This window comes from Saimiri boliviensis, chromosome 9, assembly GCF_048565385.1.
Source record: "Saimiri boliviensis isolate mSaiBol1 chromosome 9, mSaiBol1.pri, whole genome shotgun sequence".
NCBI lineage: Eukaryota > Metazoa > Chordata > Mammalia > Primates > Cebidae > Saimiri > Saimiri boliviensis.
Genome location: NC_133457.1, coordinates 86524203 through 86540089, shown reverse-complemented (window position 1 = coordinate 86540089; position 15887 = coordinate 86524203). Strand labels below are relative to the sequence as shown.

At 40.1% G+C, this 15887-nt stretch overlaps 1 protein-coding gene across 3 annotated transcripts in view; it reads left to right on the top strand.

The window, feature by feature from the left end:
* The window catches only part of SNAP25 (synaptosome associated protein 25), an 88076-nt gene that overhangs the window by 52728 nt on the left and 19461 nt on the right, over positions 1-15887 (top strand). For all 3 annotated transcript variants that reach the window (XM_074406242.1, XM_003933203.4, XM_039479346.2), the window contains 3 exons: positions 2973-3107; positions 5423-5464; positions 13326-13374. In XM_074406242.1, coding sequence (XP_074262343.1) covers positions 3036-3107; positions 5423-5464; positions 13326-13374 — 163 coding nt within the window. In that variant the 5' untranslated portion in view covers positions 2973-3035. The remainder of the gene's footprint in view (positions 1-2972; positions 3108-5422; positions 5465-13325; positions 13375-15887) is intronic.

Here is a 15887-nt window from a genome sequence, read left to right as displayed (position 1 = left end):
AAACTATGGCTCACAATCTACTCAGCTTCCCCGCAGGTCCACAGCTTTATTCTGGAAGATAGATCCCCAGTCGCTTGGGAATGCTGGAATTTCATTTCTGTGCGTCTTGTGATTCAGGAGTGACTTGGTGTAAATTCCTTCCGGTGTCTGTTTTCTAGATCCTAATTTCTAAAATGGAGGCATGGAAATGAATTCTCATGTATTTAAGCAAAACACAGTGTTCACATCTCTACATCATCTCATGAACCCATGTTCTAGTGGCCAGAACAGGCATCCGAAAATTAGCAGGCTCATAGTAAGATGCTCTGTCAGTTACTGAATGACTGCCCGTAAAACCAACCTCACATTAACTTACTCCATTATTTGTTTAAAGCCAGTGGTAGAATAACACAATGCCGAAGCTTTGTTATTTCTTTTTTTTTTTTTTTTACTTTGACTTCATATTTAATGCTTTGCTCAAGAATCACTGGGTAGAGAACTGCAAAACCTGTTATCTCCAAAGAAGTTTCACTTTAGGATTCCTCCTATCTAAGAACCTTAAATAATATGATGTATTTCACAAGAGCAATAAATTTGGAAAGTGATGTTAATATATTCTAAATTAAAAGCCCAAAGATTCCATCTTTGCTGAGAGAGCAGTAGGATCATGGACCTGGAAGGTGAGATGGCAGAGCCTCCTCCCCCTGGCTCGGATCTAGGCTTGCCTCCCAATGAGTAGGTTCCTGATTTTTTTCATACAGAATTTTCATTTTTATTTTTGCAAAAAGTGATTCTGATTCTCATGCAAATAATAATAGTAATAAACATGGTGGTGCCCCAAGGCCCTAAATCTAATTTCCTTTCCCAGCTTCAGTTTTCAGTAGAAGAACAAACACAAACATTTCCTTTTGGTTAGGAAATCATGCTCCTGTGCCATGTTTCTTTTCCATTTTAAGTTTCTTCAGACATTTATTACTTAGTGTAACGCAGGCTGCTATAACAAAACAACGCTCACATTGCCATAGCATCACAGAAATATATTGTTTGCTCGTGTAGGAGTCCGGGTGTTACTGGACAGGAGTCACTTTCCTCCATGCAGAAATGTGGAGGACCCAAGTTCCTGCTGTCTCATGGCTTAGCCATCCTTTAAGATTCTGTTTTTCTAGCAGAAGGAGAGAGGGAGGAAAACACCTGCTTTCGAATTGCCTTAGACTGACAGGGACACACATCATTCTATTACCAGTCAGGGACTGTCTCTAGCCACGAAGCACCACTTTCTTGCAATGGGACCTAGAAATGTAATTCCTGGCTGCACGGCCATTTCCCAGAAATCATGCTCTACCATGCAAGAGTGAAGATAAAGTGCACAATTGACCATCTTAGCTACAAGACAAGAGCCCATGCCTTCTTCAAATGTGCTACTCACAGAGAAGTTTTCATTCTAGCAGATTCCTACCCCATTGGGCCCTTTACCTCCTTCCCTCTGATGGCCTGGGGACATGGCTTCCTCAGAGAGGTCTGTTGCAAACCCATGGGCACCCATGATACCAGACATGTCCCCTAGTGTAATATCATCACACTGAATCATCAAATTCCTTCTTTTGCTTGCGTCTTCCCAATTAGACTGAATTCTGTAAAGGCAGGGAATTTGCCTATCTTGTTCATCACTGTATCCCTAGTGCCTAGCACTGTCTGGAATATTACAGGTGCTCAATAAATATCTGAGAAGGAAGGAAGAAGGAGGGCTCTCTCTGGAATGGACTCAGTCCTGCTACCCATCATTTGCACCATGTAGGATTTCAAGAGAGTAGCCAAGAAATGGACTGGTCACCTTTCAGGCACAAAGACCCATCCTCTTTGGAGTGATAGTGGCTCACCCTCACACAAGTCATTTTGGTAACCTCTGATGACAACTGAAATAGATGAAAGATTGTCTGTCTTTGGCTTCCAAAGCTCTCTAAATACAGTGGAATTCTATTCAACAACAAAAATGAATGAACTACGAATACATTCTTCAACATAGATAAATCTCAAAAATAATTATGCTAACTGAGAGAAGGCAGACAAAAAAATAGTACATACTATGTGATTTTTATTTATGTAAAATTATAGGAAATGCAAACTAATGGATAGTGACAGAAAGTTTTCTGGGCAAAGATGGATGGGATGGGGCAGGGCCCAGTGGGTGCCTAGGAAATTTGGGGAAGTCATGAGTTCATTGTTTTGATTGTAGTCATGTTTTCCTGGGTATATACTTATCAAAACTTCTCAAGTTGTACACTTCAAATATGTGGGGTGGACTGTATATCAGTTATAATTTAATAGAGCTATTTTTTAAAAAAGAAAAAAGAAAAATAAATAAATGGGATGGTAAAAGTGCACTAACCCCAAACCACATCACTCCACATTATCATTTCCAACCCTTGGGTAGTTCGTCTCTTTAAAAATACTTCATAGGGGCTGTGCACAGTGGCTCAGGCCTGTAATCCCAGCATTTTGGGAGGCCGAGGCAGGTGGATCATGAGGTCAAAAGATTGAGACCATCCTGACCAACATGGTGAAACCACATCTCTACTAAAAAAAAAAAAAAAAAAAAAAAAAAAAAAATTGAAAATTAGCTGCATGTGGTGGTGTGCACCTATAGTCCCAGCTTTTGGGAGATTGAGTCAGGAGAATTGCTTGAACCTGGGAGGCGGAGGTTGCAGTGAGCCGAGATAACACCACTGTACTCCAGCCTGGCGATAGAGCAAGACTCTGTCTCAAAAAACAAAATGCTTCATAGGTAGATAGGTGTCTATCTCCATGGCAGAATTAGCAAGTATGTATTTGTGGTGCCTTTCAGATAAATAGCACAATTCTGTTGACCCCTGTCTGAACATAGCTTTCAGTTCAGAAAACTTGAGTCATATGGACTGAGTATGGGCCATTTAGATTTTCTGGTCTTTGCACACATCTACATAAGCTCTCATATTTTCACATCTACTTCTTCCCAGGTCCAGGGCCAAACCCATCACTGACCCCCCAGGCCAGGCGCCCAGCCACTCCCCACCACTACCATGGCAGAAGACGCGGACATGCGCAATGAGCTGGAGGAGATGCAGAGAAGGGCTGACCAGTTGGCTGATGAGGTAAGGAGTGGAGACCTAGAGAGGGGGGCAAAAGATGGGGGCCTAAGTGGTTTGTCAAGTTCAGGTAGGGAAAGGCTTTCTTTTAATGTCTCAATTTGTTTTAGAAAAAGTAATATGACTGATTTTCTATACACCTAAGGCTTCTGCAGACCAGAATGAGTTGATTATAAAACCTTCATACGAATTAATATCTTGGTCCTAACTCTCAATTTCTAGAAATCTTGAAAAGTCAAGGTCCTCTAAGAAAAGAAAGAAATGTCTTTGCGTGCCTTACATGCAGTGCTGTGCTGGAGAAGGCTCAGTTCTGAGAGCAGATTGTTAACATTTTTTGGGAACTTTGCAAGCTGGTTGCTAAATGCAGCCATTATTAAAATCGAATTCCATAAACTGACAATTAGACAGATTATATTAAAATCAAAAATAATAAACACTCAAACCTCATCATTTCCTAACATTTTGCTACATTTTACTACTCTCCATGCTTTTGAGATCCATCCATTGTATCTATAGGGTGGAAATAAGGTGCAATAATGTGTTACTATGTATTTTTCCAACTTCATGATCATAGCATGAAATTGTAGCTTAAAATCAGGCAGAGCTGGGCACAGTGGCTCCCACCAGTAACCTCAGCTACTTGGGAGGCTGAGGTGAAAGGATCACATAAAGCCAGGAGTTCGTGACCAACCTGAGCAACATAGAGAGACTCCTGTCTCTAAAAATACTTTAAAATTTAAAAATCAGATAGAGTAAGAATATTTATAGTCCAAGAATCTGCAAATAGTACAGATCAGGACTTGACTTATTGTTTTGCTGATTGCCTAGACTTTAAAACATGGAGAAAATATTTATAATGCAGATTAAAGTTAAAATTATGTATGTCTGGAGCTATTGTACTATGAATAACACAAAAAGAGGAAATCTTCCAGTATTTGAAAATTATGATTCCCTAAGACAAGAAATCCCTTTTGTCATTCACAAATGAGTCAAGTTCCAACACATGTCTTCATCATTTCATTTTCTTCTTACTCATTAACATAAATGAGAATATCCAACCAACATCCACGTCAGAATTGCACTGGTTCATCACATGGTTAGCTACAGGCACAAAAGTTCAGCAAAAATCAGTAAAAGCTTTCTGTGAGAATCAAGTGGCTATGTGGAATTTATAATAAAGAGAGTATTGTATATTTTACTATTCTTTATAAATTTGGTGCCATTCATCCTTTATATCAGGAATATAATACACTTGAATACATGTATGTCTTGGTATATTTGTCCTAGAGTGCCGGTAGTTAAACCTTTACCAGCAGACTGCTACTTGCAGCCATTCTATTTCAAAAAGCAGCCAGCTGACAGCTCTTCTAGGAAACTTAACATTCTTCAGGTTCCTGCAGAATCTTGTTCAAAATAAGTTTGTCACTTCAAAGCAAAGCTTTGAGAAATCACACTGGTTGTTGGATTCTAGTCGTTTCAAAAGAACTGAGAAAAAAGTGACAACGCCATGCCCAAGGGCCCATTGCAGAGCTCAGACTTCCCACCTCATTTTTTTAATCTGAAGATGAAGATAATTATTATAGCTGTCTCCTATAGGCAAGTTATTCCAAACATGCTTGATTTTTTTTCACCCTAAGGCAGGCGTCCCCAAACTATGGCCCGGGGGCTGCATGTGGCCCCCTGAGGCCATTTATCCGGCCCCCCGCCGCACTTCAGGAAGGAGCACCTCTTTCATTGGTGGTCAGTGAAAGGAGCACAGTATGTGGCGGCCCTCCAACGGTCTGAGGGACAGTGAACTGGCCCCCTGTGTAAAAAGTTTGGGGACGCCTGCCCTAAGGCAACAATTTAATTTGTACTGATAAGAATTTCCAATAGTGTTCCTAGGAGTTTTGTAAGAAACTTGATGTTTTATATTCATTTCGATTCATGAAAAATTATGTTTGTGTTTAAAATTCAATATTTCTGGCCCAGGGAGGCCAAATTAGTCCTCTGAGTATTTGATATAATTTTTCATGCATTCTGAGCATGCAAAATTATTTTCTCCAGATTACTTTGTCTTTGATATCAAGATCAGCTTCATATGGTTTTGATTTTATGAAGATAAGCTTTAATGGAATTGCTTTAGGGAATCTGATCATGTAAAAAGCCTGAAAGGAAAGAGTTTGAAAATGTAATGACATTTTGTGTTTCACTTGTCGACAGAAAAGAATATGTGATAGAGACCCTTTGTGTTTCTCAAGTAAAGAAAGTTTTTCTGACTTTCCAAGACCTCTGGATCCTGCATTCATAATGTTTATGTTTGTTTGTTTGTTTAATCTTAGTCGCTGGAAAGCACCCGTCGTATGCTGCAACTGGTTGAAGAGGTAAGAAGTGAGAGTATTTTAAGATAAACACATCCCTTATGCTGATATATCCTTTCCTAGATGTTATTACGTTTCCTTACGCCATGATCCCATTGATTCCAGTGTGAATGTAGCCTATCAGGAAAGCTCATAAGGAAGGAGGTGCTGTATTTAGCTTGCCACATAGCCGTGAAGGCCCCTTCACTCTCCCTTCCAGCCCAAGCCACCTCTGTAGTCTGGGAAGCAGAAAAGAATAGAATTTCCAAGTCAGTGCTCTCAGGAAATCACAATAGATTGTATCACTTTAAGCAAATCAGAGCAATTTTTAATATGCAAAGGAGTTATCTACATAAAACTTTATTTGTAATTATTTTAGTACCTGTAAATTGCATCTAATCTTGAGATGTTGTTCTAACTTTAGCCACATATATGACTTTTAAAAGTATGTATGCATATAAATTTATCGTTTTTAGAAATTGTTGTATTTAAAGTCAAGCACTAAAATTTATGGAAAAAATAGGAAAACCCTTTAACAAGGGCAAATATCAAGTCTAATAATATAAATACAGAAGCTTTTTTAGATTCCTGTCTGGATTGAGCATCCATTTGTGAGACAGGGTTAATGAATCCCAACGTATTTTTAAACAGGTAAAATGGGGCAAATAGCAATAATGGAATCAAAAGGGCACTTGCAATCATAAACCTCACTCATTCCAATTTGGTAGAGCAGCAATCAACCAGGCAGAATAAATGGATTAATTGAACTTGCCCAATGGGAGAGATGAAGTGGAAAAAGAATGGATTGAACTATATTTATCTTAACCTAATAAAACAAGCCTAGTACTTTTTATGGAGTGAGATGCTGTTTTAGCCGTGCTTTGAAACTGCTTATCAGGTGTATAAATTCATGTGTGATTATCATTTTTAGAGATCTTGGGCTTTCTCTGGCAGAATGATTAAATGAACCTACTCCCGTCATGCTACCATAAATTGCAAATGCAGCAACATGAAAGGGAAGAAAAGATAAATTTTACAAAAGCTAAAAGGAAAGGCAGCCGCCTCTCACACTCTAGGAGCCAATGTCTTCCTTCTCTTTATTTCTGTAGCTTCAGCTTCTCACCTAGCAATGAGATATGGCTAAATGTGAATTGCCACAGGAGGAGTGGGAAGGAGGTGGCAAGCATGCACTCCCTAGGAAGCCGGGGAAGTGGGTGGGGCGCACATAACAAAATCTGTTATCCCCTAAAATGATAATTTGAGCATGCAGTGTGGCACACACAGGCCACACAGGAAGGCAGCCCTAGCAAAGCAGGCTCTCAACACAGGGAAGCAGCGTTCTGTCTAAGTGAAGGGCAATGCTTTATCTACACTGTCCCGAGAACACCACTGCTCATGCAGAAATACTTGGGGACCAAGAAAAAGGCAGATACTCTAAATCCAGAGGTGCAGGCAAGGCTCTTAGCATAGACTTACTCTTTCTCAAGTTTTCAGGAGAAAAAAAAGGGAAAGAAGCGCATCTTAGTAATATGCCAACATGAGCTCTGATGTTAACCTGAAGGGAGCCCAGAAGTCAACTAAGACATTTGATTGTATGTTATTATATTATTATCCTCATACATCCTTATGACCTTCAACCATAACCCCAATCTCATTTTTCTTTTTTGCTTATGTGTATGCACATCTGATATAAGTTTCTGAAATACCAGAACTGTCACCAATCTGCCTGCCTGTGCAATGCTGAAATGCTGCCTAGATTGTGGCAAGGACAGAACCAGTGAGTCAGAACACACCTTTAACTGATCCCTTACACATCATAGTCTGAGACATGGTCACTTTTTCACGCATCTTCTTAAACTGCAAGCTGTGTCGGCCAGTCTTCAAAAATGAGTATCTGCCCTAATTTATTCTAAGGAAAAAAAAAATCTTAAAAGCTTATTGATTGAAGTACGATTCTCGAATTGTATGGTTTTGTTTCTCCTAAAGCGTTTTTCAATCAAGCATGAAGCTACATCTTAGAACAAGGAGCAAAACAGATGGAAGCTATCTCCTATGTCTAATAAATGAGAGGAGGCTATTAGGCTTTCTATGCTTAGGAAATTGTGAGCAAAGTGTTATTAGAGTAGATTGATTTGCTCTAACTTCCTCCTGGGTTATTTTATATTTATGACCAAACATCCTGATGTCTAGGACATTGGCTACTCAGATGATATTCTGCTTTTCGATCAAAAAGGATGTTCTCTAGGAGAATCTGTATTAAATATTCATCAAGGGCAGAAATCATTTGGAAAACCTGAGCATTGAAGCACCGGGATCTTACCCATGATCCCAAGGTTCAACAGTGCCATATAATTTGAATTGAGCTGAATCCTTATTGAAATTCAGTCTCAAAGACAGGAAAGGTTACTAAACTTGTGAAATCTCCCTAAAGCAAACAGTCTTACTTTCAGTGGAATATACAACTTTCACCATCCTTGGTAGACTCCTGGGTGTAACCGTGATTGGGGTGGGGATCTTGCTTTTTAATAGCTGTCATTATCAGCATTTCAAGGTCAACGTAAAACTACACAGAGCTCAGTGGAGAAAATTCAGAAAAAATGAATGCCATAGAGAAGTAAAAAGGTTAGAAATCACGTAGCATTTGGTTCTCAGCCTGGAGTTAGGAACTCTCTTTTGGTGAATGCATTTCAACAAATATTCACAGAATCCCTACCTCTCAGGGCTAGAAAGGAAGATGTAAATTAGTATGGTGCTGGGAAACTGAGAAGTAAATTCAAGGCCATATTTGCCTCAGGCGCTTAGGGGAGGGAACAGCTGATTCTGGTAAGAGAATCCTTAAGGAGGATTTAATTTCAGGGGAAAAAAGTTAACTCTGTTAATGCTAAATACAGGAAATGAAGCCTGCTCATGAATGCCTAGGGCTATGTAAACTAAGCCCAGGAATAGCCCTACAGCCTTAGGGCAGGTCAATTCAGAGGCACCACATAGCTTTCAGGGAGTGGTTATTGAACAACTAATATTTCATTAATGTTTTAGCATCCTTCCTTTTTATGCCAACTTATTTTTCAAAGCTTTCAAGACACTTTGGCCGTTTGAAGAGAATAAGCATTCTAAAGCAGTATATGCCAGACTTTCTGCTAAAAATGAAAAAATTCAGGTTGGGCAGTCCTTTTCAGATATGCAGATGTGGGGTCTTTTGGAGAGAGTGCCTGGAGTGTTCTGGTTTTAGTTCAAATGTTTTGGACTTTGGGGAAAGCATCTCAGAATGGCCAAGGAAAGATTCGAAACATTCTGTAAAGATTGTTATAGTTTATCTGCAAAAACTGAAACCAAAAAAAAAAAAATTAAAATAGAGAAATAATAAAAAGAGAAAAGAAAGAAATGGAAAAGAGAAAGTAATCCTTCGTATCTCCAACTCCCCTGTTTTTAGGTAGGCGATTTCCCCAGCAATCTCAAATAGAAACTAAGAATTGAGCTAAGATAAAAATAGAACTACCTCCTCACACTCCTAGCTACTAAAACATAATACTATTTAAGGAATAAGAGAAAGTAATATTCTGCCTCCCTGAAATCTTGTTTCTTCTCTGCCCATCTCTAAGCTTCTAGTTCCCCCAAAAAACCGCTTAGTTATTTTGATAGCTGTCAGCAAAACAGCAGAGCCAAATGCAAGTTCTAACAGGTACCCAGGTGGCATGTCCCAGGGACTGTGCTTGGAGCTATCATTACCATCATCATCAAATGTACATTACCTAATTTAATCTTTGTTAGCTTCCTTTTACTACTATTTTGATCTCTGTTTTGCTGTAGAAGAACTTGAGGTACACAGTGGTACACAGTAGTTTCCTTGAGATACGCAGGTATAAATGACAGACATGAAGTTAAAACCCAGGTCTACCCGATTTTAGAGTGTAAGTTCTTACACATAACACTTAACTTCTCTTCCACCAGCAATTCTTACAATCATTATTTTTTTTTTTTTTGAGAAATTCACCAAAAAAAAAAAAAAAAAAAAAAAAAATCCAAGGAAACAAGGCAGTTTAAGGGATTGAGATTCTACTCAAATTAAATCCTGCATCTTAGTGTCTTACTTCCTGAATGCATGGAGGTGTCAGCTTCCCATAGAGGTGAACCTTGAGAGGCTGGACCATCTGTAGCTCATATTACCTCATAACAGACTGTGAGAAGTTATGAGGGAGGAGTTACTGTCCCCATTTGACAGCTGGGAAGCTGAGACACAGAAGAGGTGACTTTAGAGCACTAGCTTTATAAAGATAGGTCTAGAATTCAGAAGTAATGACTCACAGATCCTGGTTCTGCCCACCCGACCAAATTGTCTGACACACAAAGGAGCACATTTGAGAAGTCATGCATTGGTCTACCCATTATCCTTAGTGCCGAGGGCAGAGAAGAGGCTCAATAAATACTAGGAAGGAAGGCAGGAAGGGAGGAAGGGAGGAAGGGAGGGAGGAGCCAGCCAGTGGGTGATTGACCAACTATCAACTACTCAAGCTTATTTGGCATCCCTATCTTTATCTTAAACATGGAAAAACATTCTGGAAGGTCAGATGTCTCTCCCAGGTCTCATGACTGGTGGCTGGCTGAGCTAAGAGCACAACCCAGCATCCCTGACACCCACATCAGTGCTTGCTACTTCTGTTCTCCCAAATTGGGGCAACCTAAAAAACACTTGCTCCCTCAAATTAGTTCCGTGAATCATTCTAGTGTTAAAACATTCAGCGCCAAATTGGACAAATGTGAAATTATACTTGCAGGACTCCACGTAAAAATAAATGGGTATGATAAAATATCAAGAAAGTCCAAACCGATGAGGGCTGGACTGGCCAAATTAAAATCACTAACCTTTTTCCCATCCACTGTCCCCAAAAGAATGGAGCAAGGATGTCACATGTGGCCTGATTGGGTCCTTGAGGAGAAAGTGATCTCCGAGATGCCTCTGTCCTCAGCAGAACCTGCATTGTCACATCCATATGCCTGAATAGCCATCTGCCTTTTATAATTTCATCTCACAAGAAATGGAGAAATAATCCAGAAAACAGCAAAGAAATCACTGAAATACAGGCTAGTACAGACAAAAGCCTATTTACAACACATTTAAAGAAAATATTTTGGAATGTTTTTTGTGTATGTATGTCCCTGAACCAGCTCTATGTTTCGGGAAGTTTGTCAGAAATGAAAAGCCCAGCCGGGCGTGGTGGCTCAAGCCTGTAATCACAGCACTTTGGGAGGCCGAGGTGGGTGGATCACGAGGTCAAAAGATCGAGACCATCCTGGTCAACATGGTGAAACCCCGTCTCTACTAAAAATACAAAAAATTAGCTGGGCATGGTGGCGCGTGCCTGTAATCCCAGCTACTCAGGAGGCCGAGGCAGGAGAATTGTCTGAACCCAGGAGGCGGAGTTTGCGGTGAGGTGAGATCGCGCCATTGCACTCCAGCCTGGGTAACAAGAGCAAAACTCTGTCTCAAAAAAAAAAAAAAGAAAGAAAGAAAGAAACAGAGAAAGAAAGAAACAAAGAAAGAAAGAAAGAAAGAAATGAAAAGCCCAGGCTCTACCCTAGCCCTATTGAATCAGAATCTATATTTTACAAGATGATTCATGTGCAGAGGATTCATATGCACATTCAAGTTTGGGAAGTAGTGGTCTAGAAGCTTCAGATACTTGATAATGATGATATTTTTAGTTTGCCTAGATAGCCTGCTATAGATGCATTTTCTGAATATATTTATTTTAGAAACACTTATGTAACACTAAGTAGGCTGGACTCCATTCTAGCACATTCCACATATTAATTCGTTTACTGCACATACCACCTCAATGAGGTATTAACTATTGTCATTGCTGTCTTACAAAGGAGAGAACTGAGGCACAGAACAATTCGGACACTTGCCTGAGGCCCTGTAGTTAGGGAGTGAAATGACCAGCATTCCAGCCGAGAGTCTGTGTTAGAATTAGAACTTTCCATGCCACATAAGAAATAGCACTCAAATATAAATTTCCTCAGCAAGGTCATTTGCTTCTACAGAAGGGTGTGGCTCATAGATAGAACAATGGCGAGTGCACACCTGAACAAAGGAGGGAAAGGGGTACTTATGCCTGTTGGAGGGTCACCCCTAATGCTGTGCCATTCCCCTATTGGCTAGGGTTAGACCGCACAGTCTAGACTAATCCCGATCCTCTGTTTTTAAAGGGAGGAGGGGTACGAGCCAGAGTGGCACGGTGGGTAGTTTACAGGCGGGAAGGATGGTTACGGGCAGGTCAGAGCAAGTAGCCAGGGGTCAAAGCAGATGGCTGGAGCAGGTGACCGGAGCAGGTGACTGGGATGAGTCAAGATGAGCAGGGGACCGGGGGAACAGACATGAACTACTGATTAGAACTGGTGGAAAATGTTATTTACTGAAACTACAGGGAAAAGTTTACAATGGAGAATTAAAGAGTAACTATCAAAGAATAAGAGAGCTGAACATACTGACATACTGATTCTTTGAAGAGAAACTTGGGATTCACTATATCTAACATCTAGCTCCAGAGTCTATGCTGTCAAGGACTCCTGAGGCCATTCTTGGCCAACCCTGTTCACACTACATCCTGACTTTGCCACTAAAGCCTATCAAAGTGTGCTCAAAGGCAAAAGAGGCTTCTGTGTCCTGGATATGTTTTAACTACACACATTCTCTAAAATGATGAGTTTATAAAAGCTCACAGAAATCATTTTCAGTGTTGGATTTTATTTTTCAGAAGCACTATTGCAATTTAATTGTTTAAATACTATTTGTTTAAAAGCCCTTTGGTGGCCTCCACTAGCATCTCTCTCTTTCTTAGTTCAGAGGATGTCAATGGAAAATAAATACCATGAGAGTGGTCCTAGCTTAGAATTTATTCTGGGGTTACCATGAGCTTTACTTGAAAAACCAATTAATTCAAACTATAAGCAATGCCATTTTATCCTCATTAGCAGTCACCCCGTAAAATGAAAGGCATTAACTGATTAAACTTTCTAGAAATGAGGATTCTTAAGTATGAGTGACAGAGATATCTTGTTTCCTTCTGTACTGCCCACCAACTTCCACTCTCTTCCTGTGCACAGTTCAGGTGGTGTTTGGTTTGTTTGAATAATAAGCGATGAAGGGCACCTTTTAAAAACTTCTCCTGCACAAAAGAATTTCTGTAAAGCTTGTAAAGGAGTTTCTCACACTAGATATGCAGAATTTTAGATTTCAGAATTAAGAGCCCTTATTTCTTATCTCAATCCCATTCTAAATACTGCAGACCCTGTCTATAAAGAGAGAAAATAGGAGAGTGAGTTTCCCTTTGAGCTGTGTTTTCCAACCTTTGAGAAGCCATGCTCTCTTCTGTTGAATCTAAGAACCTCAACACCCACCACCAAGATCCTTGCTCACCTTCCCCATAGGGCATCCCGCCCCAGTTTCACTGCTGAAGACTTTCTGATGTATCATGACAAAGAGGAAAATTCAAGCTAGAAAATTTCCAAAGGTTCGCTTTCTGTGATTGGTGTTATAAAAACTGTAGACATTTTTATTTCTAAACATAAAATTATAGTATGTGAAATTACAACATGAAGTATGTGTATTCTGATTTTATGCAGGCCCCACCCTAGCTCTACCCCATGGAGACTGTGCTCCATTCCTCTTCTGCCCAGAACATCACTGGTGGAGCAAGTCCACAGGTGGTCCGTTCTTCTATCCCTCCCCAACCCATCAGGGCTCTCGTCCGCACTTCCTCCCTTTTTTCCTTTTGGTCCTTCTTCATTTTCCATTTCTAGGGCTAATTGTCCCCTTACTGATTTCTCTTTCTCTCTTTTCTCTCTCTAACTCCTTTTCAACTTTGCTACCATTATTGGAATGTAGAGTAAAGATGCTGGTATCAGGACTTTGGTTATGTTGGATGAACAAGGAGGTAAGTTCAGATTTCTTCAGTAAGAACAATTCCGCTTCTGAATAATGTGCATTTTTAAATTATTTGTGCATATGCAGGAGGACATTTTGACATATGTTACATGTGTACAAGAATGTGAGGGTTTTAGGTTTTTCATGTTGCTTTTTTTATTTTTCTGTTGAAAAGATTGAACGTGTGGAAATGTTGAGGCCTTCTTCATGAGTGAATCAATGAACTACTATCTCTGTTATATATTTTGGGGTAACAGAATTTTGAAGGCAAACGCCATTGTTTATTTTTTTTAGCAATAGTATTTTGGAGTGTAAGAATTTTTTTATTATCCTTGCCCCCAAATTTTCCCAATAAATTTGGATTTCCTCTAATAATACCTAGATAGAACGAGAATGTGGTATATCATGTTTTCTACTTCTTTTGACCATCCCAATTCAGTATCTAGTAGTTTTGATTTCCAAGTCACTATGGGTATTTCTTAAATACCTGAAAACTACCTTTCACAGAATATTACCTGAGGGGAATTATCTGGAAAATAGAACATTGAACCAATTGAAATATTTGCCCCCCCCCCCTTTTTTTTTTTTTTTTTTTTTTTTTTTTTTTTTTTTTTTGAGGCGGAGTTTCACTCTTGTTACCCAGGCTGGAGTGCAATGGCGCGATCTCGGCTCACCGCAACCTCCGCCTCCTGGGTTCAGGCAATTCTCCTGCCTCAGCCTCCTGAGTAGCTGGGATTACAGGCACGTGCCACCATGCCCAGCTAAGTTTTTGTATTTTTAGTAGAGACGGGGTTTCACCATGTTGACCAGGATGGTCTCGATCTTTTGACCTCGTGATCCACCCACCTCGGCCTCCCAAAGTGCTGGGATTACAGGCTTGAGCCACTGCGCCCAGCGAGAAAACAGAAACTCTTATTCTACAGCTGGGCACTGCAGCCTGATACAAATGTCTTGAAGAATAATTTGATAATATCTTCACATTTTAAACTGTGCCCATCTTTAACCAAGACACTCCACACCTAGAATTTTACACTGCAGATATATATTTACAGTTATATGAAGAAAAATGTATGTGCCTTACTCATAATAATGCAATATTAGAAACAACTTAAATGTCTGTCAGTGAGGAGACCAATCCAATTAATTGTGGTACGGCCATAAAAGAAATGTGCTGCAACCAACATAATAAATGAGATATATCTTTATTTACTGACTTCTGTCGATTTGGGATGGGAGCCGGAGGGACTGGAGGAAGGTACATCCTTTGGAGTCCCCTGGGGAGCAAAGGCCAGGAAGCAAAAGAGATTTATTTGGGAAATGTCTGTGATAGGTCAAGGGAAGAGGGACAGGAGTAGGTAGGGACAGCCTTCAGACTATGAATGAAGTCTGATCCCTATAAAAGTAGATGGGGAAGGAAGGAGAACTGGAGGAGAAGAGCTTCACACTACAATGCTACTCTGAGAAGCCCCCATCCAGGCTCATGGGAACCCAAAGGCAAAGATTGCTGATTAGAGGAGCCCTGTGTTGGGCAGAAATGTTCCAGCACTAGCAGCCCCATTGTGCTCAGCCATTGGCTAGAAGCATCACAGGAAGAGCCTGGCCTCAATATAAACACTGTGGCAGGGTCCTTAGTTGCACAGCTAGAGGCATCTGGCTGTCATATAAAGACTTTTGGTTTGACATTATTTATTTGTATTAAACTTTTTCAATAAATATATACCAATTGATCCAAAAAATGGACAAAAAGGTTTTGAAAAAAAGTTGAACATAAACTCTAATGCTTTACCTTCAATTTTCACAATACAAATTGTCAAAAGTTATATACAAAGAATGAAGTCTAATGGAGTTCCATGTTGAAGATATTGCAATTGCAGTGGAAGTCTTCAGAACTCTCCAAATGGGTTTATTATTATCATGTGACTTGTTGGCTGGATCTGTGTAACAATGTCCCAGGCTTTGAAACTCAGGGTGCAGCAAGTCATTGCTTTTTAAAAATAACTAAACAGGCCAGGCATGGTGGCTCACGCTTGTAATCTCAGCACTTTGGGAGGCCGAGGTGGGTGTATCATGAGGTCAGGAGTTCAAGACCAGCCTGACCAACATAGTGAAACCTCATCTCTGATAAAAATTAGCCAGCCATGGTGGCATGTAATCCCAGCTACTCGGGAGGCTGAGGCAGGAGAATCTCTTGAACCCTGGAGGCAGAGGTTGCAGTGAGCTGAGATTGCACCACTGCACTCCAGCCTGGGCAACAGAGCTAGACTCCGTCTCAAAATAGGTAAATAAATAAAATAACTAAACGGCAAGAGCCCAATAGAAGAGTGGTACCCACACTCCAATAATTAGCAGTTTCACCTCATTTTTTTTTTAAGTTAATGATTTGTAACTTGAGGGGGGTGGAAAAAGAGAGTTTGCAATGGAGGGTAGATTTAGGAAAGATTTGGGATCAAGCCTTTTCCCCCTGAACAATAAAGCACTGACATAAAGACATAGAAAATAATATACACTAACCTGGTATCAAAA